At 38.5% G+C, this 23,786-nt stretch overlaps 1 protein-coding gene across 1 annotated transcript; it reads right to left on the bottom strand.

Annotated features, from left to right (window-relative positions):
* Window positions 1–23,786, bottom strand: LOC146374479 (cadherin-1). The gene is made up of 15 exons (XM_084948107.1): window positions 23,664–23,786; window positions 20,051–20,165; window positions 19,312–19,400; window positions 18,861–18,962; window positions 18,324–18,464; window positions 16,906–17,061; window positions 16,298–16,439; window positions 9,981–10,153; window positions 9,161–9,370; window positions 4,956–5,111; window positions 3,916–4,057; window positions 3,526–3,698; window positions 2,675–2,758; window positions 2,065–2,117; window positions 1–1,676 (listed from the first exon to the last, which is right to left on the bottom strand). Exons 1-14 carry the CDS (start codon window positions 23,709–23,711, stop codon window positions 2,100–2,102), a joined length of 1,749 nt encoding a protein of 582 aa, XP_084804233.1. The 5' UTR covers window positions 23,712–23,786; the 3' UTR covers window positions 1–1,676; window positions 2,065–2,099.

Raw genomic sequence — 23,786 nt, 5'->3', positions numbered from 1 at the left:
GTTGAAATAGGAAAGTTATTATAAAGGTCTATATGGTTTCACTTTTCTTTCCTGTCAGACATGTTAAATGAGGTCGTTTTCTGTTAGTGGTTATACTAATGCATGTGAATTTGTCGCCATCTAGTGGGCAGCAGTGTATATGAATAACATTCAATTGGGCAGACTTTCTTCTTCATGCATGATCAAAATGAACCCAAGTTTACAAAGCAAGAGCACCAAATTAGAGTGTTGTGTTCCTATGCTTTCATGATAGTGTATAAAAAACAGTCCCAGTTTCAACCTTGTGATTTTCAATGCTTAATTTTATTGGCTTTGACTGAAAGGATACAAGAGGCAGCATAGCAAGAGCAAGAGATAGACAGTTACTGTAAAAAAAAAAGAAAAAGAGCAACAATCCCATTTTCTTTTCTTATACATGTATAGTACATATACATTATTTAATTTGTGTTTTATGCAGCAGGCCATATTAAAAGAACTGTGACTATACGGTATTGGGCCACAGTGTTAAAAAACTTACTGGTGATTAACACTGGCTGTTTTGTCACAATGCCATTTTCTGGTGGGTAACCTGGGTTCCCAGCACTCATGTGGTTCTTATGTTGAGACATAAGGTAATATGTCTATAGGTAATAAAAACCGATATTTGACAAATGTAAAGGTTGGTGCAATGATAGAGATAGTTCTGTTTTCTGATCTTTAGGCTGAATAAGGATTTCTCTGAAGTCAAAGCGGACATGCGTTGATAGTTTTTGCAGGAATATATTTATCTGTGTTAGTCAGTCTATTTGCTGGGAAAAGCTCACTAAAAATGATATGAATAAAAACTATAATTGCAGTAAAACCCTGTTATTAAGTAAAAATAATATGCAGCACCAAGTATATTTTAAACCAGACAATATTGACTGGATTGTGTTTTCAATTCATGAAGTGGTAACTGGATCTGAAGTATCATTTGGCATGTCTCATAACAGCAAAATGATCCCTGTCATCATACACTTCCTCTACACAACATCCACTTACAAGTTTCTTCTACAAACTTGTAAGTGGATGTAATAGTACTTTATTTTGAGTGTGCATCAAGACAAAGTAACAGTACTTAATTTCTTTGGAATTTAAAGATACTTTTGGACATAACCAACTGTGAACTTTTATGTTTGGATACCAATACTCTTAATTAGTTATATATGTTTCAGTTACTATAAAGAAGTATATTCCTCAGTGACAGCATGATCATGTTCCAACACATCATCAAATCTATTGTTTATGCAGCTGCTGACTGTGGTTTACACCATTTGAATCTTTTCTTTTCTTTGACAAACAGAGTAAGAAAATCACTTGAAGGAGTGCTCGCTAGCATTCTAGTCCCACAATAATCATGGAAAAGAAAAGTAGCAGATACACAGCTCCCCGTGGAAGTTTTCTAAGACACATATGCAGAGCTTCCCACCACCTACAAAATGCTTACATGTGAATTAATAACTATGCTGGGAATTTATTGTCACATGATCACTGACAAACCAGCTTTGATCATTTTAACTGCTCATTCATGCATTCACATCCATTCACATAAGCACTTTTTTCTATGTAAGTGCTTTCTATCTAACATTCACACATGCATATGAAGAGAGCGTCATGTAGAATCAGCCAGTGATAGATGTCTCTGATGTCTTCGTGCTCTGTTTTGGGTAAAACACAACAAAAGTTTCTAGCATATCAATACGGAGCCACCAAACCAGGGTGAACAATGTTTTTCTTCAAGGGGTCAAACTGACTCAGGATCAGTGGAAATGCAGTAAGTGGAACAAATCAGAAATTACCGTTTGTTTATTATTTTAAAAAGCTCCATTTTTGTTTCAATTTTGTTCTATCCAGAAATGTAGATTCTGTAACAGTAAGGTAAGAGTGCCAGCTCCTTGTGGGTTAATTAAGAAGCACTACTTCTTGTCAGAAGTTAGGTGATGTTAATATTAATTCTAGAAATGTTACAATGGGGGAAGTGATGACAATTAGTGTAGTTCACTATTGGACAATTCAGTTTAAAAAATGAGATGTTGTTAAACTTACCAAACAGGAACAGGAGACCTGAAGCTTTTCCAGGACTACTGGCTCTCCACCACCTGTTATTCAAACACAGGCTTTTAAAGTGCCTCTAAAAACAACAACCGACTGCCAACTACCACATTTTGAAAACAAGGGGCAGCATTTTCACAGTGACAATGTTGCTACTGCTATCCTGTTTTTACTTTTGATGTTGGTTTTTAGCCCTCAGTTAATCAAGAAACTTTGCGTTTTTCCAAGGTCAATACTGGACATACAAATATATTTTTAATATGTAGCCTGGTTTTGTACAACATGAAAGCACAGCCCTCCTGATATGGCACAACATCTCATTAACACACCTTGTTTCTCTGCATTATTTTTGATAGCTTTAAGCTAATTTTGGATAATCCTGAACTACTATTAAACCACTATTCATGAAAAGTGTTCTCAGAAAACGTGTCAAGGAAAGAGCATTTCATTCCTTTGTAGTAATGCTGACATCACCACACTGAGAGCAACGGTGCCCAACACTGGGCCAGCCCAGAATCTATTTGACACCTCGGCTAAATTTGCAAACGTGGAGTGATTATTAAGACCCTCTAGTGAAAAAGAGAACATTGATGTTATCTCTGACCTTGATGATTACTTGTGCTTGTCCAGATAACCCTTCTCCCTCCATATCTGCTGCCTGTACTGTCAGAGTGTACTGTGGATATTTCTGTTGGAGGAGAAATATAATAAGTTCAGCTCATCAACAAGAAGGATAAAACATTCTATCATCAGTTTGTATCCAAAGGAGACTCTGATGAGATACTTCTCATTTTAAAGTTCAGTGGAATATGCTAACTAATTTCTGTTTACACAGAACTGACAGTGTCATGTGACAACATCCCAGCAGAACAAAGTTTTCAAGTTGATTATTAGCAACAGGAATATATGGAATCAAGCTTTTTTCTGAAACCAGAAAGAGCTGACAGACACTTTGATATTTGGTACATTTTAATGTTGCAGATTCATCTAATGCTATAATGCTGTCCACCCTATGAAGCTAACCACTAACTGTGTGGTAGCATAGGCAGAATGAGAGCCAGGGAGTTTATTTTCCAGTTGCACTCAGAAGAGACAGTTTTATATCATTTTTGAACATCTATCTTTGAGACAGCACCAGATCATATTTAACTTTGTCTACACTGACACACCTGTGTTAGCCTACTTGAATTAGTGGACATAAGTGGACAGATATCAGCTAAACAAGTAAAATGGAATGAAGTCGTGATATTTTCCTGCTTCTTTGATACAATTTGCTGTTTGTTAAAGCTGTTTTTAATTTGTAAAAAAGTGGTACAGGGGAAAAGAAAAGTTAAAACTGCCAACTTAATAGTTGTTCTTTTTTTTCTAAATCCCTTGTATGCCAGTCATAAGTGGGTCCCCTTATCCCGAGCTGGCCAGTGTGCTTACTGTCACTGAATGCGTTAGAAGGCTAACCTCTCTGTCTAGTCCAGTGCCAGCAACACTGATGGCTCCAGTAACTGAGTTGATTTCAAACATGTTGTCACTAGGCAGCTGCGGGTCCTGCCTCAGAATACGGTAACGGATATCTGAGTTGGCATTATCTGGTTCATCAGAATCTGTAGCCTCGACCTTAATCACTTCAGAACCTGGAGAGAAAGAATTCAGAAGTGGGAATTAAGAACAGTCATTCAGGCTTTGTTTATCTTTTATTTATAGTAGGTTTACAATGTACACATCCCACTTTACTGGAGCTAATTATAAATAAAGCACCTTGTAACTATTAGCAACTGATTCCTTTTTCTCCTGTAAAAGTGAAACAAGCACACATGACAAGCAAGCTTAAATTAAAAACACTATCAGTACCTTGTACTGAGTTTTCAGCAACTTGTCCCTCAAAGGTGTTTTGAGAGAAGACAGGTTTGTTGTCATTCTGGTCGATGACTTTAACTGTAATACTCATGACCTCCTGGTGATCTCCACTTTCTGCCACGACATGCACTTGTAGCTGCCAATATACAATCACATTAAAATTATGTTGTTCAAAAAAGAATAAACAATGTACATTAATGCTTTTATTCAAAATAATAGGAACATTTTGGGGCTTTATTGGATAGAGAAAGTGTAGATAGACAGAGAGAAGGAAAGACATGCAGCAAAGGGCTGCGGGTCATACTCAAACCCACACCTGTTGCTGCTGCTGTGGTAAATAAAAAAAAAAAAATCTGTCAGCACAAGTCTTTGGGCTTAAATTATTAGAAAGACTTCTGACAGCTCATTGCTCAGACTATGTTTTAATTATAAAACAAAAGGTTATAATCTATTTTCTTACAAAGAACTACCATAAATATCTTTGGTAGATAGTGAAAAATCCACACTTTCCTGTTGTCTTTCTGTGACTTAATACTTTGATGCAGTATAAATGGGAGAGAAGCTATAAAACTTGTAAAATGTGTTCATCTGGACGTAACATTTTAAGTGGAAGAAATATTGGCCATGAGTACCATCCAGAGAGAGTTGGGGAATGGCTGCAACCACAGCATTGTAAGATGTTGAAAGATGGTGGACAGGGAGGATGCTGGTTTGAGCAGGAGTCAAGGAGCCTGTTTATGTGAACCACCTCTGAACTGAAGAGGGGGCCTAAGGTTTACATCTCTCACTGCAAATTCATTTGTATTTTAATTTAGATTCAAATAGCATTTACATTCTGAAGAAGTAACATTATTTTATTCTTATGTTAATACATCAATAGATTCAGTTACTTTTGCATAAAAACACTGCTTTCAAGTGGTCCAAGAGTACATTTCAGAGCTTGCACTTTTTCACTTTCACTTAAGTAAAGAGGTTGATTCAGTACTTTTACCTTTACTGGAGTATTTTTTAACACAAGAAAAATGTCACTTTACCTTATAATGGGCTACTTCCTCTCTGTCGACTGGCTGTGTGACATACAGACTGCCAGTGTCTCTATTCATGGTGAAAAGGGCAACAGGAGGCTGATCAGCTCCTGGACCAGTGATGCTGTAATGTAAATTCTGCTTTTGATGTTCATCAGACCGTATCTAAACAAAACACGCCAGGATTAGGTTAAACCACTCTCACTGACTACAGTTATAATATTGCACAACAACTATTGTAAAGCAGTTGTGCAGAGGTCTTTAGCTGTACTTTTTTTTAAACATTTATTATTAGCCCATTATTAGTTTTAACAAATTTTACGTAATACACCATGGACATAAAAAAAAAAAAAAAAATACATAATGATAAAACAGAAAACAAAACAAAACAAACCATAACAGAAGGTAAGGGCAGATATACAAATCAAGTTAGCACTTCAAGCCGTTAAGTCCACAGTGTATACGTTACAGTTCACCAAAAAGCTGTAGAATTTTGACCATATAGACCAAAACTTGTCCAGTTTATTTCTTAATGCATAAGTTATTTTCTCCATAGATAGTATAGATGTCAGTCCATTAAACCACTGAGATAGTCCACATATTTTTTGATTTTTCCAACACATAGCAACACAGCGCTTGGCTTCCAAAAGTCGATCGTTAACAGAGCTCTATTGTTTGCAGCAAGTACAAAATTATTTGTGTATATATTTAAAATACATATGTTGGGATTGAGTGGAATCACATCACCAATGATTGGACTTAACAGATTTATTACCTTTTCCCAAAAAACTTTCACATGTGGACATTCCCATATACAGTGAAATAAAGAACTCCTATCCACTCCACACTTAATACAGGTGTCTGGGATGTTTGGGTTAAAATGATGCATTTTTGATGGAGTAATATATTGTCTTGTTAACCATTTATGTTGAAGTAGTTTAGATTAATTGTCTGACTCTGGGCCAAGAAGCATGATTTATACCAATCGTCATCTGATATATCCATTTGCAAATCATTCCTCCAAGCCTCTAAAATAGACTGTGTTGATTCTTTGGAATTTTCCATAAATAATTTGTACAATGCAGAAACTTGGCCTCTCTCATTTAGATGATTTATAACTGTATTCTCTAGAGAGGAGTAGGTGGGGATTTCAAAGCTGTTACCTTGTGTGGTTAAGATAACATTTCTTAATTGAAGAAATTTAAAAAGAAATGTTTGACAGGAATAGAAAATGTACTTCTAAGCTGTTCAAAAGCCATAAGAGTATTATTCCTAAACATATCAGACACTTTTCTTATACCTTGATCGAACCAAAGTTTAAAGCCTGCATCCGCCCTACCAGGAGGAAAGCTGTTATTTCCAAATATTGGAGTGAACCTAGAAAGTTGTGACGTTTCTCCCAAGTAGTTATGTGTTTCATACCAGATCATTACAGTGTTATTTAAAAAAGGGGTTCTTAGTTTGCTTAAGTAGTGCTTTCCTGTTGGCTGAGTAAAGATATAAGTTAGGGGGGATTTTGATTTCTGTAGACTACATAGAAACTCACGCTGGAGTCTGCTCATTAGCAAAATAAAACATTGCCACTCTGATTTGAGCAGAAGTACCACGTTAAATTAGAAAGTTGTAAACCCCCTCTTTCATAAGGAAGGTATAGTAAGGAGATTCTGAGCCTTGGTCTTTTGCTATTTCAGATAAAGTTTCGGAATCGTTTTTGCAAATCTTAAAAGAAAGATTTGGTCGAGAGAGAGATATTGATTGAAAAAGGTGAAGATATTTGGGCAAAATTTACATTTTTAGTATATTAATACGATCAATTAAAGATATAGGTAATTTCGTCCATCTATTTAGGAGTGTAGTAACTGACGTCGTTAAGGAATTATAATTGGATGCAAGAATATTTTCAATTGAGGGAATTAATTTCACACCTAGATAAGTAAACCCATGTTCAGATTGCAGAAAGGGAGGATTTTGCAGAAACTGGAGGATTTTGTCATTCATTTTTATTCAAAAATAATATTTCAGACTTTTTATTTTGTAACCAGAAAATGTACTAAATGTAATTAATAAGACTTAATATGGATGGTATTGATTTGTGCAGAACAGGATCATATCATCTGCATATAGGGCAATACGGTGGTCAACATTGCCTACTTTAATTCCTGATATGTTTTTATGATTCCAAATTGCCATTGCAAGAGACACAATTGCCAAGGTGAACAAGAGAGGTGACAAAGGGCACCTTGTGTAGTACCACGATAGAGTCTGAATGGTGTGGAAAAAAGACCGTTAGTTAAAATCTCTTCTTGAGGATTGGAGTATATCAATTGAATCCATTTTAAAAATCTGTTTCCAATACCAAACTTTCTCAAAACTTCAAATAAAAATGGCCATTCAATCCTGTCAAAGGCTTTTTCATCATCCATTGAGATTAATGCATTGTCTCTGGTCTATTTTTTCTCATAAATGATCTTCATGACCCTCCGTATATTGTGAAACCTCTGCCTCCCCTGGATAAAGCCATTCTGGTCTGAGTGAATCATATTAGGCAAGAGTGTCTCTAGTCTCGTAGCTAATAATTTGCAAAGTATCTTTTAATCAACAGTGAAATTGGTCTATAAGAACTACAATTAATTGCTGGCTTTCAATAAAAGGTTTCAGTAAAAGTGTAATTGTTGCAATATTACATGGAGGGGGGAGAGACCCAGATTCAAATGATTCCTGATACATATCCAATAAGGGCTGGATCAAACTGTCTTTAAATATTTTGTATATTTTTATTGGTATCAGTATTGGTATAATCAGGTCCAGTTTTACCCCGTTTCATGTTCCTTATAGCATTAGTAATTTCTTCTACTGTTATATTAAGCTCTAGTTCATCCATACCGTTCTAGGAAAATGCAGCTGATCTAAAAAATCATTTTTTTTATTAAAATGAATTTAAATGCTCAGTTTTGTATAGCTGTTTATAAAAAGTGCAAAAAGAGTCATTAATATGTTTAGGATCAGCTGTGATCTGTCCTTCATCTGTAGTTACAGAATTTATTGTTCTTTCCTGAGCCTGTTAAATACGCCAAGCCAGTATTTTACTTGCTTTTTCATCCTGTTCATAATATGACTGTTTCAGTCTTATTAAACTGTTAGTAGCTTTATTTAATGACAAAATATTGAATTTAGCTCTGAGTTTATTTAACTCTAGAATTAGAGCATTAGATTTGGATATAAATATCTCTTCCTCAATGTCTTTTATCTTTTTCTCCAGATGGACCAATTCCATCCTAGATTTTTTTTTTTGTTTAAAACTTGTATAAAGGATCATTTGCCCTCTCAGGAAAGCCTCCCATTTTAGCCGTGGTTTGAGTTGTATTATAAGCAAAGTAATAATCTATTTGCTTTCCAATATGTTCCAAGAATTCTGGATCTTTCAACCAGAAAGATTGCAGTCGCCATCTAGTGGTAAATAATGGTAAGCTGGGTAAATATAGTTGAAATGAAACTGTGGAGTGATCTGATATGACAATACTATCACACCAGGATTTAGTTACCATGGATACCAAGGATGCAGAAAGTAAGAAATAGTCAATTCTGGAAAAGGTCCCATGAGTGCTAGAGTAGCAAGAGAAAGTAATCTTATCTAGGTGCATGTTTCTCCAAACATCAACTAAATTGAATTCAGTCATAAATTGTAGTATTTCCTTTCTAGACTGCTTATGAGCTGAATTGACTCCACTTGATTTATCAACACTTGAATAAAGTGTGCAATTAAAATCTCCCCCAATAATGAGATATCCTGGAAATAACAAAACAGATTTCTAAAAAAAAGATGGGTTGTCATTATTGCATTCATATGTATTAACCAAGTTCAATTTGTGTGAGGCTATTTCACATTGGACAATAAAATATCTGCCATAACAATCACTAATAATGTTAACAAGGTTAAATGGTACTGAGTTATGAATTAGTGTAATTACGCCTCTGGATTGAGAATTATATGAAGCATGAATAATGTGACTCGACAAATTAAAGCTCAAGTAATATTTTTACAAGAGACCCACCTAACTGCTGATAACACTATTAGAGTAAGGAGACAATGGCCGGATTCGATTCATAACTTGTTTCAGTTTAACCAGTTTATTCAACCTTCGAGTAAACCAATACAGAGACATCCTGTGCAGAAACAAAAGTCTGAAGTTAATTTCAGAATCAGATTCTCTTACTTCAATTAACTTAATAGGATAGGGTCCTCTGTTGTTCTCAGTGAAGAAAATAGCTGGAAAAACACGTGCAGTGTTTGGTTCCACGTTGCTGCTGCTGTCAGGAGCATTACTGCTGCCATCTGTCACCGTGAGGATGACTTTTGTTTGTCCAGTTAACCCTTCTCCCGCCATATCTGCTGTTTGTACTGTCAGAGTGTACTGTGGATATTTCTGGTAAGATACAGACATCAGCTCATCAACAGGAAGGAAGAAACACTGACATCGGTTTTACAGACTGTAACACAGCCTTCAGCTGGACTAAAGCTCTTCATCTATGAAGGCCGATTCTGCTGAGAAGCTGAAGTTTAACTTGTTTAATATTTTACTTATGACATACATGATGCTTTGGAGAGGCGTGACCAAACTTAATAAAATAAAGTATTCCTTGACCATTTGGCACAAGGCTGTTTGTTGTTGCTCTGTGAAGTCAGTCGCAAAGAGTTTTACAATGCTGCACCAAAAACAGATTGCTCTGATCTCCCATAGTTTGCATGGAAGACACAGATTTATCTGACAAATTATTTGCCAAGTAGGAATTGTGTGTCCAGAGGCATGACACAAACCAGAAATGTAGACTGATAAACTATAACTATACTTCAGAGGCTGTGTCAAATTTGAGTTTCATTATCAAAAAACAAAACATGTTTTTTTGCAGCACCCTTTTGTGACTGATTTCTAGCAGTGACAGGCAGACTACTGATCCTGATTCATTATAAAATGTTTTTTCAGCCCTTAGGTGTAAAAGGACACTTGTGTTTTAAATGTGTTTAACAGGTCTTACCTCTCTGTCTAATCCGCTACCAGTGACTCTGATGCTTCCAGTAATTGGGTTGATTTCAAACATGTTGTCAGTGGGCAGCGGTGGGTCCTGGTTCAGAATACGATAGCGGAGCTCTGAGTTGTCAGTATTTGGCTCATCGTCGTCTTTGGCCTCAACCCTAACCACCTCAGTCCCTGGAGTGGAGGAAATAAAAAAGAAGTTCCTGAAGGTCTTTACACTGCTTCATTTACAAGATTTTCTGAATAAAATGGACGTAATGCAAAAAGTCTGCTAATTTCCTTCCAACCCAATTCATTCTCTGGTGCTTTCGGTGTCATTTTGATTATCTTTAAGTCTCTGGTATCTTGGGGGTCACGTGACGTCAATGGCGGAGTAGCTGTGTTTCTCGCCCGCTCCCGCAGCTTGGCATTTGTTTAGGCCTTTATATATGTCTTATTTGGTTAAAGTCTCTGTTTATTTCGACTTTTAAACTTCGTACGATGCCAAGCACTCAGAAGAAGCTCAACCTCGGGTCAAAACCGGGCAAATCCGGAGAAAATCACCCTCCGCTCAGCGATCATGCTGCAACGGTAATGGCGGAGGCCCAGTCGTCCCCACTTCTTGGCCAAATGGACGTCGACAAATTGGTGGAGAGGATATCGGCGGAGGTGCTGAAGGCTGTGGAGACCTCCTTTGAGAAGAAGATTGAGCCGGTTCTGAAAAGACTGGAAACATGCGCAGCTAACATCTCTGCATTGGATGTTAAAATGAAGGAGGCAGAGGCGCGTATATCAACGCAGGAAGATGTTACAGCGGGATATGGCGCCAAGATTTCTGAAGTGGAGCTTAAGCTGGAGGCCGCTTTGGATAAGATTGATGACTTGGAGAACAGGAGCCGACGGTGTAACATACGTGTTATTGGGCTACCCGAAGGCAGTGAAGGTACCAACCCTGTGTCTTTTTTCAAAACGTGGTTACCGGAGTTGGTGGCTGTGAGTTTCAAGGGCGGCGCTGTTAAAATTGATGGCTGCCACCGGGTGCTTGCACGCCTCCCTTCCAGTGCCCAGCGGCCCCGCGCGGTCATCATAAAGCTCCACAACTTCCAGGATAAAGCACGGATCATGCAAGCGGCTAGGAGGAAGCAGTCCTTATTTCATAACGGCATTCCTATTATGATATTCGAGGATTTCTCTGCCGCTGCTCTGAAGAAACGCCAGGGATTCTACCACGTCAAACAACGCCTCAGGGAGATGGATGTCCCCTTCGCCATGATGTACCCGGCTGTCCTTAGGATCAAGATCGATGGCCAGGAGAAATCTTTTAGAACTCCAGAAGCAGTCTCAGCTTACCTGGATAACGTGCCTCAAGGGGCGGGACCGCGCTCATCCTCAGTGGCTCCAGCTCCTGTCCCATACGTGAGGCATTCGCCAATCCCTCGTCTCCTCCTTTCTTTTTACTTATTTTTTTTCCTGTTTATTATTATTGTTATTTTTTCTGTTTGTTTTCTTTTTTTCTTTCCGGGTCTGCGCGGAGATAATAACCCTATACATATAGACTATTTTATTTAGCCATTTATAATCCGAATCCTTGTTTTAGCTGCGGGCGGGCAGCTATTTCACGTTACTGATTAAGAAAAGACTCGTACTCTGGTCCAGCATCTTTCTATGTCCAAGTTGGAAAGTTTGCTTGCGCCCCCCGCTGGGCGTTGGAGACCTTTGTCTGACCTCCATACTCTCTGGTTTCTTGACGGTTCTGTTTCTTGTAAATAGTTTTTTGTTAATTGTTAGCAAAGCAGGACGTTTGTTTTTCTATGTGTATTTTACTTCCCACTGGTGTTGTAGAGCAGTGTTTGGGAGCCCTACATATCAGCTATGCTTTGGTCACCTGAGCGTGGTTCCATGCTTATTTCAAATATTGTATGATAAGTGATAATTCAGTGTTAAATGTTTGTTCCTGGAATGTAGGAGGTATACATAACCCTATTAAACGGAAAAAAATATTGAGTTTTCTTAAGAGGGAGAATGTCCATGTTGCCTTGTTGCAAGAAACTCACCTGTCTCCTCAGGAGCATCTAAAACTGAAACGTGATTGGGTCGGTCAAGTTTTTAGTTCCTCCTTTACAAGTAAGAGCCGCGGTGCAGCCATTTTAATACATAAACACCTACCGCTGACAGTTGACCAAACAATTTGTGATAAGTCTGGTAGATATGTTTCCTTAAAGGGCACCCTAGGTGGTCAGGCGGTGTCATTTCTGAATATTTACTTTCCACCAGTACAGTCTAACGACTTTATTGCTCATACTCTCTCTTCCTTTTCTGACTGGGTTTGTGATAATTCTGTGATAGCCGGTGATTTTAACTGTTGTTTTTCTACAACTAAGGACAGATCCCCTCCTAAACAAATTCAAATGTCTACAAGGGCCAAAGCACTTTTAGATACTTGTAACGAACTTGATCTGGTTGATACCTGGCGGACTCTTCATCCTAACGATAAAGAATTTACTTTTTTTTCCGGTGTTCATAGAACAAGTAGTAGAATCGATCTCGTTTTCACCCCCAAACGATCACTGGGAAACATTTTGAGATGCACAATAGGCGATATTATTATATCAGATCATGCGCCGGTTTTTGTTCAGCTAAGTGATCTAAATCCTGTCCCTCGGTCTCATGCCTGGAGATTTAACAATTTTTTGATTCACGACCCAAAATTCGAAATGTTTTTAAATGATCAGCTCGAACATTTTTTTAAAGGTTAATGCAACCCCTGAAGTTTCTCCAGGCCTGCTTTGGGACACCCTGAAGGCTTACACCCGTGGACTGATTATATCATATTCAGCAGGCCTGAAGCGGAAAAATCAGATGGAACAATGGAAATTATTACTGGAATTGCACGAACTGCAAGCTAAACATAATGAATCACCTTCAGAGCAATTAAGGAATGACATTCAGGTGGTTAAAACAGCTTTGGAGGCACTATTGACAAGAAAGGCTGAGAAATCTCTTTTCTTCATGAGGCAGAGGTTATATGAGTTTGCTAATAAACCTAACCGCTATCTGGCCAATCTTCGTCATAATAAGGGTGCTGGTTGTAATATCCCATGTGTTAGAGACTCATCTGGTTTACCTAAATATGACAATTTAATTATTAATGATACTTTTAAAACTTTTTATAAGCAGTTATATACCTCCCAGTTTAAATCGACATTGGAACAAGGTATGCATCACTTCTTCTTGGGACTAAATTTACCTAAAGTTACTGAAATCCAAAGGGATGATTTATGTAAACCTATAACGCAAAGTGAAATTTTGAAAGTTATTCAGATGCTTCCAAATAACAAAGCCCCGGGTCCAGACGGGTTTACGGGGGAATTTTTTAAGAAATTTAGTAAGATTCTGACTTCCCCACTGTATAAGATGCTTCTGTCCTCTTTTGAGGCAGGCACTCTCCCTCCCTCCTTAATGGAGGCTAATATTTCGCTAATTTTGAAGAAGGGGAAACCTCCTGAAGAATGCGCTTCTTATAGGCCTATATCTGTTTTAAATCTTGATTTGAAGATACTTGCTAAGGTCCTAGCTGTACGTCTTGAGCCAATACTACCTTCGGTCGTTAAGAATGATCAAACTGGTTTCATACGGGGGCGGTATTCCACACATAGCGTGAGGCGCCTACTTAACATTATTCAGCACTCGTCTTTGTTTAACCCTGAAGCTCTAGTCATCTCACTTGATGCTGAAAAGGCCTTTGACCGTCTGGAATGGCCGTTTCTTCTTTTCACACTTCAAGAATTTGGTTTAGGTGACAACTTTGTTAAATGGATCCAGATCCTTTATACTTCCCCTCTTTCGGCAGTGATTACCAATGGTTATAGGTCGGACAATTTCAGTATCGAACGTGGCAGTCGGCAGGGCTGTCCGCTGAGCCCTTTGTTATTCGCCCTGGCTATGGAACCCCTTGCCACAGCCATTAGGAAGGATGCTGCTATTGAAGGACTCTGTTTGAACAATTCTCAACATAAGATTTCACTTTATGCAGATGACGTCTTAATTTTTCTAAATTCTCCTGCTCATTCAATTCCTAGATTAGTTGCGTTAATTTCCCAATACGGCTCCTTCTCAGGCTACAAGATCAATTTTTCTAAAAGTGAGGCTATGCCCCTCTCTGTTCTAAATGAGGTTGATCCAAACATTTCTCAGCCTTTTCGTTGGTCTCCCTCCGGTTTCACTTATTTAGGAGTAAAGATTTCACCAAATCTAAAAGAAATGTATAGTCTGAACTACACCCCTTTAATTCAGACCATCAATCGCGATTTGGATAGGTGGTACAGCCTCCCTCTGTCTCTCTTAGGTCGTATTCATCTGGTCAAGATGAATATCCTCCCTCGCCTCTTGTATTTATTCCAGATGTTACCGCTTGCTCTATCCAAAAAGGTTTTGTCAAAATTAAATGGTTCAATGATTTCTTTTATATGGCGTAAGAAAAGATCTAGGCTGAGATACAGTTTTCTGTGTTTGCCTGTTCAGAAAGGTGGTCTTGCCGCTCCCTCCTTCCCACAATACCTCTTGGCTGCACAGTTAAAATTTCTTACAGAATGGTTTATGGACGATCCGGATTCTATTTACCTCAGCGCTGAGTCCGCTTCTTTAAAGGGCATTCCGTTGCGGAACCTGCTTTACATTTCCTCAGGCAAAGCCACAGTTCTAACACAAGATAATATGGTGCTAAAGAATATGCTCATTATTTGGCGCAAAGTCAGGCGCCTGGAAGGATATTATAATTGTTTCTCCCTTCTTACTCCTATTCATGAAAACCCTGACTTCTTACCTGGTCTTCGGGCTGGTTTTGCGGACTGGTCTCAAAAAGGGATTAATACAGTGGGTGATCTTGTTCATGAGAACTCTCTTCTTACTTTTAATCAACTGAAAAGCAAGTTTGGTCTGACCAATAAGGATTTTTTGAAGTACTTTCAGGTAAAGCACTATATTACTTCTAAATTGAAGGATTTTAATGGAGGGTTTGGTCTTTCTCCTATAGAATCACTCATGGCAAAAACTACCCAACTAAAATGTATCACTAAAAAGATTTATAACATTCTGTCTGATCTTAGAATGGATAACTCTGACAAAATCAAGGGCCAATGGGAATCAGACGTAGGCGCTATAGATGCTGAAGCTTGGGATGAGTTGTGTTGTCGTCCTTTTAAAGCCTTGGCATCTAATTCTATTTGGGAAAGGCAGTTTAAACTTATAAATAGGCTTTATATTACACCTGAGAAGAGGCACATGATGTTTCCAGCTTTGCCTAATCTCTGTAACAAATGTCAGTCTGCTGTTGGTTCCTTTTTTCATTGTCTGTGGAGCTGCCCTGTTATTCTACAGTTTTGGAGATCACTCATAGATAAGCTATGTACTATATTTCATTGCCGACTGCATCTGGGTCCAAGGACTTGCTTGTTAGGACTAAATGATGAGCTACCTGCCGGCTTTCGCAGCAAAGATCTCCTTCACATACTGCTACACTACGCTCGAAAGTGCATTATGGTACTGTGGATTTCTGATAAGGCTCCATCTGTCAACCAGTGGCTACAGTCTGTGATATGTATTGTGCCAATGGAAGCCTTCTCTACAGCACTTAAGGACAAACCTTTCCTTTTCTATCGCATATGGGACCCTTTTTTGGCCCATCTGGACACTCCCTCTGCTCAGAGGTTGAAATCGGGCTTACGGGATTTAGCCTGGCAACAAAGGGACGATTGTTAACCTTTTTCATTGTTTATTACTATTGCTGTTGGCTTTTTCTTTCTGCCTCCCATGTCCTGCTATACATGTAGATGCCTCTTTGTCCTGTGTATGTATGTGCTGGTGACTGCTGTTTTCCTGCTTTGCAATTAAAAGTTCAATTAAAAAAAAAAAAAAAAAAAAAGTCTCTGGTATCTTGAGATTCTTTAAATATAGTGGACGTGGAGAAAACTCCATCACGGATAACAATTATAAATAATAATGGATTGTATTTATATAGCGCTTTTCGGGGCACTGAAAGCGCTTTACAATTCCATTATTCATTCACTCTCACATTCACACACAGTTGTAGCCACAGCTGCCCTGGGGCAGACTGACAGAAGCGAGGCTGCCATATCGCACCATCAGCCCCTCTGGCTATCACCAGTAGACGGTAGGTGAAGTGTCTTGCCCAAAGACACAACGACCGAGACTGTCCGAGCCGGGGCTCGAACCGGCAACCTTTCAGTTACAAGACAAACTGCCAACTCTTTGAGCCACGATCGTCCAAAAACAAAGAAAACTACCTAAGAAGTCCAGAGGCAATAAGGTTTCTATACATACCGATGGCCGTGGCCTCAGCAACATTTGCGTTGTACTCCACCGTAAAATAAGGTTTGTTGTCGTTCTGGTCGATCACATTTACTATAATCTCCATGGGATCCTCAGCTTGTCCCCCTCCTTCTACCACAGAATGTGCTAGAAACTACAGAGAAGATTTTAACATGTGTCATTTAGAAAGTTTCAGATTCATCTTTAAACGGATTCAATTATCTCTACACGTTCAAACTACACACAATACAAACAAGGCAGAGTTGATTGAGTGAAGAGATGTCTTTACAGTGCATTTAGATGATGTGAGGTGACACGTCTTGTTACTTGACCACTTTATTTCTGCCTCTCAGAATAGTCACTTTATGGTCCATTTCAAAAAAACCAAAATTATCTGAGATTTCCAGCTGGAAAAGTTTAACAAACCAACGGAAGATTCTCAATACTTCTCTAAACGGAATATTTCACATCAAAAACCTGTTTTTGCTCAACTGTGCAGTATTATCTGTTTAACATAACACTGGAACAAAGTAAGATGTTTTTTTTTTAAAGAAAGACAAAACACCCTTTTCCAATGGGGATCAAAATGCAATAATCAGGTACGAAGTGAGGATGATTACCAGGTAACGAGCTGTTTCCTCTCTGTCGAGTGGCTGTGTTACATACAGATTGCCCGTCTCTCTGTCCAATGTGAAACGACCAACAGGAGGCAGATTAGCTCCTGGACCAGTGATGCTGTAAAAGATCTTCCTTGTTTTATCTTCATTAGAGCGGATCTGAACAAAAATACAACAGAACTGAGTCAAACCACTGACTCCAACAAAAGTTAGCGTTGAACAACAGCTACAGCAAAGAGATACCTGAGGTAGAAGACAGGTTCCAATTTTCTACATGCTGTTATTGGGATTGTAAGAAAAACAAGACAGCCCCCATAATCTTATAATTACAATACTGTATTTGGTTAAAATTTCCGATTGTTCAAATATGTTATTTTCTTTAGTTGTAAGAAAATGTGTGCCCCAGTCTCAAATGAGGAGAATTATTCCTCTGTTACACCACAAGAGGGACCATCTCCTGAAATGAGCAGCTCTGGCTGCCAGGCCACTCACCATGAGGCAGTGTGCCTAACAAACGCTGTGTGAGACTGTGTACAAACCTGTAACTATGCGCATATAGTTGCAGAATATACAGTAAAGGCAGACGCACAAAGCTAAACTGGTTTCTATTTCTTTTAATCTAAGTGTGCAACAGGATCATTCAATAAGGCATCTTGTGATCTCTGAATAAGGAATTATTTTGATATCCAATCTTATTACTGAGTTTCGTTGTGGCACACGTGGGACAGTTTTCTCTCTCGCTGATCATCTAACTAATAATCAATGAAATCTGAATGCTGCTTATTTTAACAACCAAACCTGACTGATGTATTACTGGAGACATGAGTAACTGCAGGTTAGTGGTTCTTTTTTTTTTTGTCAAAATCTGTTCTCTGTTGTTGTTGTTTTTTTTTTAAATATAATTTTGTTTTACATTTATATGGATGAATCTGAGACTGAATGGTTGTCTGTGTCTCTATGTGTTAGCCCTGCGACAGACTGGCGACCTGTTCAGGGTGCACCCCGCCTCTCGCCCTATGACAGCTGGGAAAGGCTCCAGCGCCCCCCGCAACCCTGGAACGGATAAGCGGAAGCGAATGGATGGATGGATTTATATGGATGCTTCCTGTTTGTTTTTGTTTCCCGAGTCTTTAATTCAATAGTTTTTGGAACAAATAATCTGCCCATTGTGCACAGCCACGTTTTAACTGGTACAATCACACACGGACATTTTACAGTTGTTCTTTTCAAAACAGTATTTTAATGATTGCCAAACTGAGTTGCTTTCAAGTGGCATTTGAAAATGACAGCTACAGCAAATGTCAAAACGAGTATACCCACTGTAAAGAAAGCCAAATGGAAAAGATCCTGTGGCGAAAACAAAAAATTTAAATACACTTTAGAATAAATGTTTTGCCACAAGATAATTGAGGTCCCCTTACCTGAGCTACTTTCAAGGGATAGTGTCCTCTCTGATTCTCAGGAACATTTAATGGAGGAATAACCCAGTCTCTCTTCCTCCTCCTCAGCCCTTCACCTGGCTTGGGAAACTGCAGAACAGGCACCTGAGCATCAGCTGCATTCTGGGAAAACAAGCAGACATTTTATAGAAGAACACTTCCAGAAATGGATCAAGTGCAATGAGGAGGATGAGATACATTCGATGTACTAGGATTATGTTGACTGTCAAAGGTGGCTGTAACAACAAGAGTAGCTCTGTAACCCACTAACTAAATGTAACCGACCCTTACATGTGCAGCCACACAGTGTTAAAGAGAAACAGCTCTTTGTGTCCAGAGCCTTAGTTTTGTATTCAAAGTCATTAAAAAGGTACTTGAGGTTTCATGCTCTAAGTAAATAACAGTACGATGTAAGCGGGATATTTTTTAAAAAAAAAATTATTTTGAGAAGAAGAAAAAATTGGTTTTCTTTTGTCTCTTATCTGACTGCTGAGCCCACTTTAATATAGTGATGCTCACCATGCTCACACTGACAGGAATGGTCAGTTTTAGGCCTTGTGAGTCCCAGGAGTGGATGAAGAAGTCATGGTGTCCTTCATGAAGATAAACTGCTCTCTTTACCTGAAAGAAAACATTTTTTATAGATTTTTAAAGAAGCTAACATGTAAAAAACATTCAGAATTTGTCAAAGTAAAATTCAGTGATGTTCGTTAGCAGTCTATGATACAGTGCTCAGTCGTCGAAGAAACTTTTGCTCCTTTTTAAATATGTTGCAACATTTCAGGTTTCATGTCAGCAAAAGCTAAAATATCCTCAGAGCTAGAAACGCTCAGTTCTTTTCAGCAAAAAATCCCACAAACACTATTCATCTAAGATTGTCAGAGATATTTGTTGCAGTACATTCAAATGTTTACTACGTTCTGTTTACCCACAAAAACAGTACCAAGCAAGTCTTTGAATCTGCACTCACCATCAGTACACCGTCTGTCTTTACTACAAAACGTTTGTCAGAGGTGTCAAACAGAAATCTTGTGCGATCTGTGCAGTCAGTGAAGCCCACTGAGAACAGAGAGAGAATAGTTATTGTTTAATTACTGGAGTTCATGAAGAGAAAGAAAAATAAGTGGCACGTCTTAAATGCATAAGAACAAAGTAATAAAAACTGTTGTTAAATCAAATAGAAGTTAAGAAATATCCTATGCTTTGAAGCTCTATGAAGACTCATGTATCAAAGCTGCAGAAAAATTGGTATTAGTTGATATCATGCCTGGTATTACTTCGGCTACTCTATAAGTATGTTAACTGGTCTAGTCTTATTACACCTCCTACATATCTGCAAGCTGCTTTGAAACCAACTTCAGCTTCAGGTGTGGTGAAATGTGCACATGTGATGTGAGATGTTTTGTCATCATTGTAGCTGTGCATGACAAACAAATATTTTGATTAATATATTTTTGGTATGGTGACGTAGTGGTTAATACTTTGGCTCACAGCAAGATGGTCTTGTGGTACAAACCCAGGAGCTCCAGGTGCAATAGTTTTCTCACTTGTGAAAAATGTGTTTGATTAAGAAATTTCATCCCTGAAATTCTCAGCTATTTGAAATGTGCTATTTGCTTTTAACCTGTTGATGGCCTCTCAGAAACAAATCCCTACTAACTGCAACTTTAAACCACTACTAACCAATATACAACCATTTCTGTTATTACCTTTGCCCAGTACTGTGCCTCTTGTCAGGTAGTTTCTCGTCACACTGAAAGTGAGCTGATCTGACTGAAACCCAGGTACACATACTGGCTCCTCAGCAGTCACTAAATTTGGAGGCTAGGACAGAAGAAACAGCATTTTAATGGTTGCCACGAATGATTCAGATTCCTTTAAACAATTACTTGTGCATGCAGTTGTAGGTAGATCATCAGAGACATTACAGAGTTTTCAAAAGTATCACCAAGCAAGAAAAAAAAAACAAAAAAAAAACTTATCAGTGCGGTTACTTTCTGGTTCCCAGCAAAATAAGAAAAAAGTGTTTATAAGTAGGACTTCCCTGGTGTAGGCACAGGGCGCAGGATGTTTAGTAGCAACATGTTTCAGTCAGCCGTGTGGTGTTGTGAGAATGAGGACCCAAAATGCAGGCATTGGCTGTGATGCAAGTGAGCTCTTTATTACACGAGGTGAAAAACAACAAAAGCGAGGATGACAAGGACAGAACTAAAACATAGCCTAAACTGGGGAAAAACTAGACAACACAAACACACAAACCTAAAACCATACAACCTCTGGACGAAGATCGGAAATGTCACAGAGAATGTTGGGCAGAGAGATGCAGAAATTTCACCAGGTTACACAGACCACGTGACAAGGAACACAGGCAGGCACACACTATAAACAGGGGTGCACATAAGTGGTCCGCAGGTGCGCGTGCGCTGTCAAAATAAAAGAGGTGCACCAGATAAGAAGTTGAAACGCGTGTTTGCGTACATAAGATTTTCTGGAGGAGGATAGACATTTGTTTAGAACTCTTAAAGATGTCGAAGAAGCTCCTTTAAGCAATTACTGTGATGTTCCTCCACCTCCAAAGAAATGTCAGGAGTCCGAACCGCAAAAGAAGCGCGTATTCTCGGAAAAGTGGTTGCAGAAGGTGAGCTGGCTTCAAACAAATGATGAGCGCACAGAATGTGCCGCATACTCCCATACAACTTATGTGCACCCCTGACTATAAATACAGACAAGGTAACGAGGGAATGACATAGCAGAGGGGAACACAGCTGCACCTAATTAGACAAGACAAGGAAGTAAAACAGAATAAACTAACATGAGACAGGACCTTTCAAAGTAAAACAGAAACTTCACAAACACAAGCTCAGGGACATGAACAGAGCAGAGGGGGAGGACTCAGGCAACCAAAATCAGAAACAACTAGAACATAAGATAATAATAATAATACCAAACACAAAACGACCCAGGACCATGACAAAATCAGTCTTATTTGTTATCTATCCCTTATATTTGTTATCGTCCACCTGGGTCTTACAGAGTTTCTGTCTGTTTGCTCAGACTTTTTATCTGATTTAGTGCTCAGCTCAGATAAAATAATTATTGTGGGTGATTTTAACATCCATGTAGATGCTAAAAATGACAGCCTCAACGTGGCATTTAATCTGTTTTTAGACTCAATTGGCTTCTCTCAAAATGTAAAAGAACCCACCCACCACTTTAATCACACTCTAGATCTTGTTTTAACATATGGCATAGAAACTGAACATTTAACAGTGTTTCCTGAAAACCCTCTCCTGTCTGATCATTTCCTGATAACATTTATATTCACAATAATTGATTACACAGCAGTGGGGAACATCCATTGTTATCTTCCTCTATACCTTTTTACCAACACAGAGCAGAACAGCTTCCTGAACACTACTCCAACAGAGGTTGATTACCTTGTTAATAATTTTAACTCTTCTAAATATGACTCTGGATACTGTAGCTCCTGTGAAAAATAAGGCCTCAAATCAGAAGTACTTGAATCCCTGGTATAACTCTCAAACACGTACAACTGATACTTTGATACTTATTTAGTCTTTTTGTCCAATTGATCGTTCAGTCAGGTTTCAGAGCTCATCACAGCACAGAAACAGCTTTAGTGAAGGTTACAAATGATCTTCTCTTGGCCTCTGACAGTGGACTCATCTCTGTGCTTGTCCTGCTAGACCTTAGTGCAGCGTTCCATACTATCGACCATAATATCCTATCAGAGCGATTAGAACATGCTGTAGGTATTACAGGTACTGCGCTGCAGTGGTTTGTGTCACGGCAAGTGAGATGAGCCGTGTGGAAAATAAAGGAGGATCCAAAAGCAGGCACTTGTACAGGTGTGAGGGTGGTTTATTAAACACAAAATGGAAATGGACAAACGGCGAACGGAGCAAAGACTAAACTAAACTGGGAACAAACTAACTACAGAACACGAACCTGAAGATGAATGAGAGCGGGCGGAAACAGATGATGGTTGACTGCAGAGAAACACACAGACGGACCAGCAACTACAATGACCGAGGACATGACTTAAATACACAGGGAAACACAGGGGAATTACACACAGGTGGTGGACACAGCTGGGAATAATCAACAAGACGAGACAGAGGTAAAACTGAACACACTCACATGAGACGCAGACCTTCACAATAAAACAGGAAACGAGAACACTACACCAAGACGCAGACCTGACACTGAGAGACAGACGGAATGACACACGGAGCCTGAACTAAACCAAAAGTGAGATACAACCGAGAACAAATCCTTAAACATGAATAAACAGAAACATAGAATTCTAATAATAACAATCATTATAATAATACTCATAGCGCCCAAAACCACAACAAACATTCAAAAATAAACTAAACAATCAACACTCAAAATACTGGGTCGAAACTGACCCAGAACCGTGACAGGTTTGTATCATATCTATCTAATAGACTCCAATTTGTGCATGTAAATGGAGAGTCCTCTTCACACACTGAGGTTAATTATGGAGTTTCACAGGGTTCAGCGCTAGGACCAATTCTGTTTACACTACACGTTTCCCTTAGGCAGTATCATCGAAGACATCGAAGCATACATTTTCACTACTATGCAGATGACACCCAGCTCTATCTATATCGGATCTATATCTGATATTCTGTCCTGTTACCTAACCAACCAAAATTTCAAATTCAATTTGGAAATCGTGGATTCTTTGGGTTAAAAATGTGACAGAGTGCACTGCTTGTCGTGCAGTTGAACCCCATCTTACACTTGAACTCAACTGTAACACACCTCCACAGTGATTTTTCAGAGAATGCTTTACGTATTTCAGCAAGACTATGCCAAATCTTTTTCTGCATGCAATCCAACAGCATGGTTTCATAAGAGCAAGAAGTGTCTGCAGGCTAGACCTTTCAGTCACTTGAATTCAAGAAAAATTCAATTCAGCAGAACTGGAAATGAAATGAGAAACATAGCAAAGGACATTACAAACTATTAAGAATCTAAAATCTTTATCAGTACCGTATAGAAAAAATAAAGGCTTCTGAAACTGTAGCAACTGGTCCCATTAAACATAGAAAAGAGTGTTGTTAGAAGAGGTGATGCAGCAGAGTCGTGCTGTCACTGTCATCTATAAACAAAAACTCAATTTTATCCTCAATTTTTAAAAATAGTAAAAGAAATAGTAAAAAAAATGTCTTGTAGAACATTTGAACTAATATTCAGTATTAAAATGATTTTGAAAATGCAAAATATGTAATATGATTTAATATATAAATATGTAAGATATATAATTCTTACCTGAAAAACTGTTAAAATGCACCAAATTACAAACCAAATGCTCCCCATGTCTTTCTCTCAGTGAAGGCAGAGTACAATAACCAATGATCTTGTTTCCTGAGGGTAGTTACAGCAACTGAACAT

This window comes from Perissodus microlepis, chromosome 13 (genome assembly GCF_051167445.1).
Source record: "Perissodus microlepis isolate ML-2025 ecotype Zambia chromosome 13, ASM5116744v1, whole genome shotgun sequence".
In the NCBI taxonomy this organism is placed as follows: domain Eukaryota; kingdom Metazoa; phylum Chordata; class Actinopteri; order Cichliformes; family Cichlidae; genus Perissodus; species Perissodus microlepis.
The sequence above is the reverse complement of the archived record's forward strand: the minus strand, read 5'-3'. Positions and strand labels throughout refer to the sequence as shown.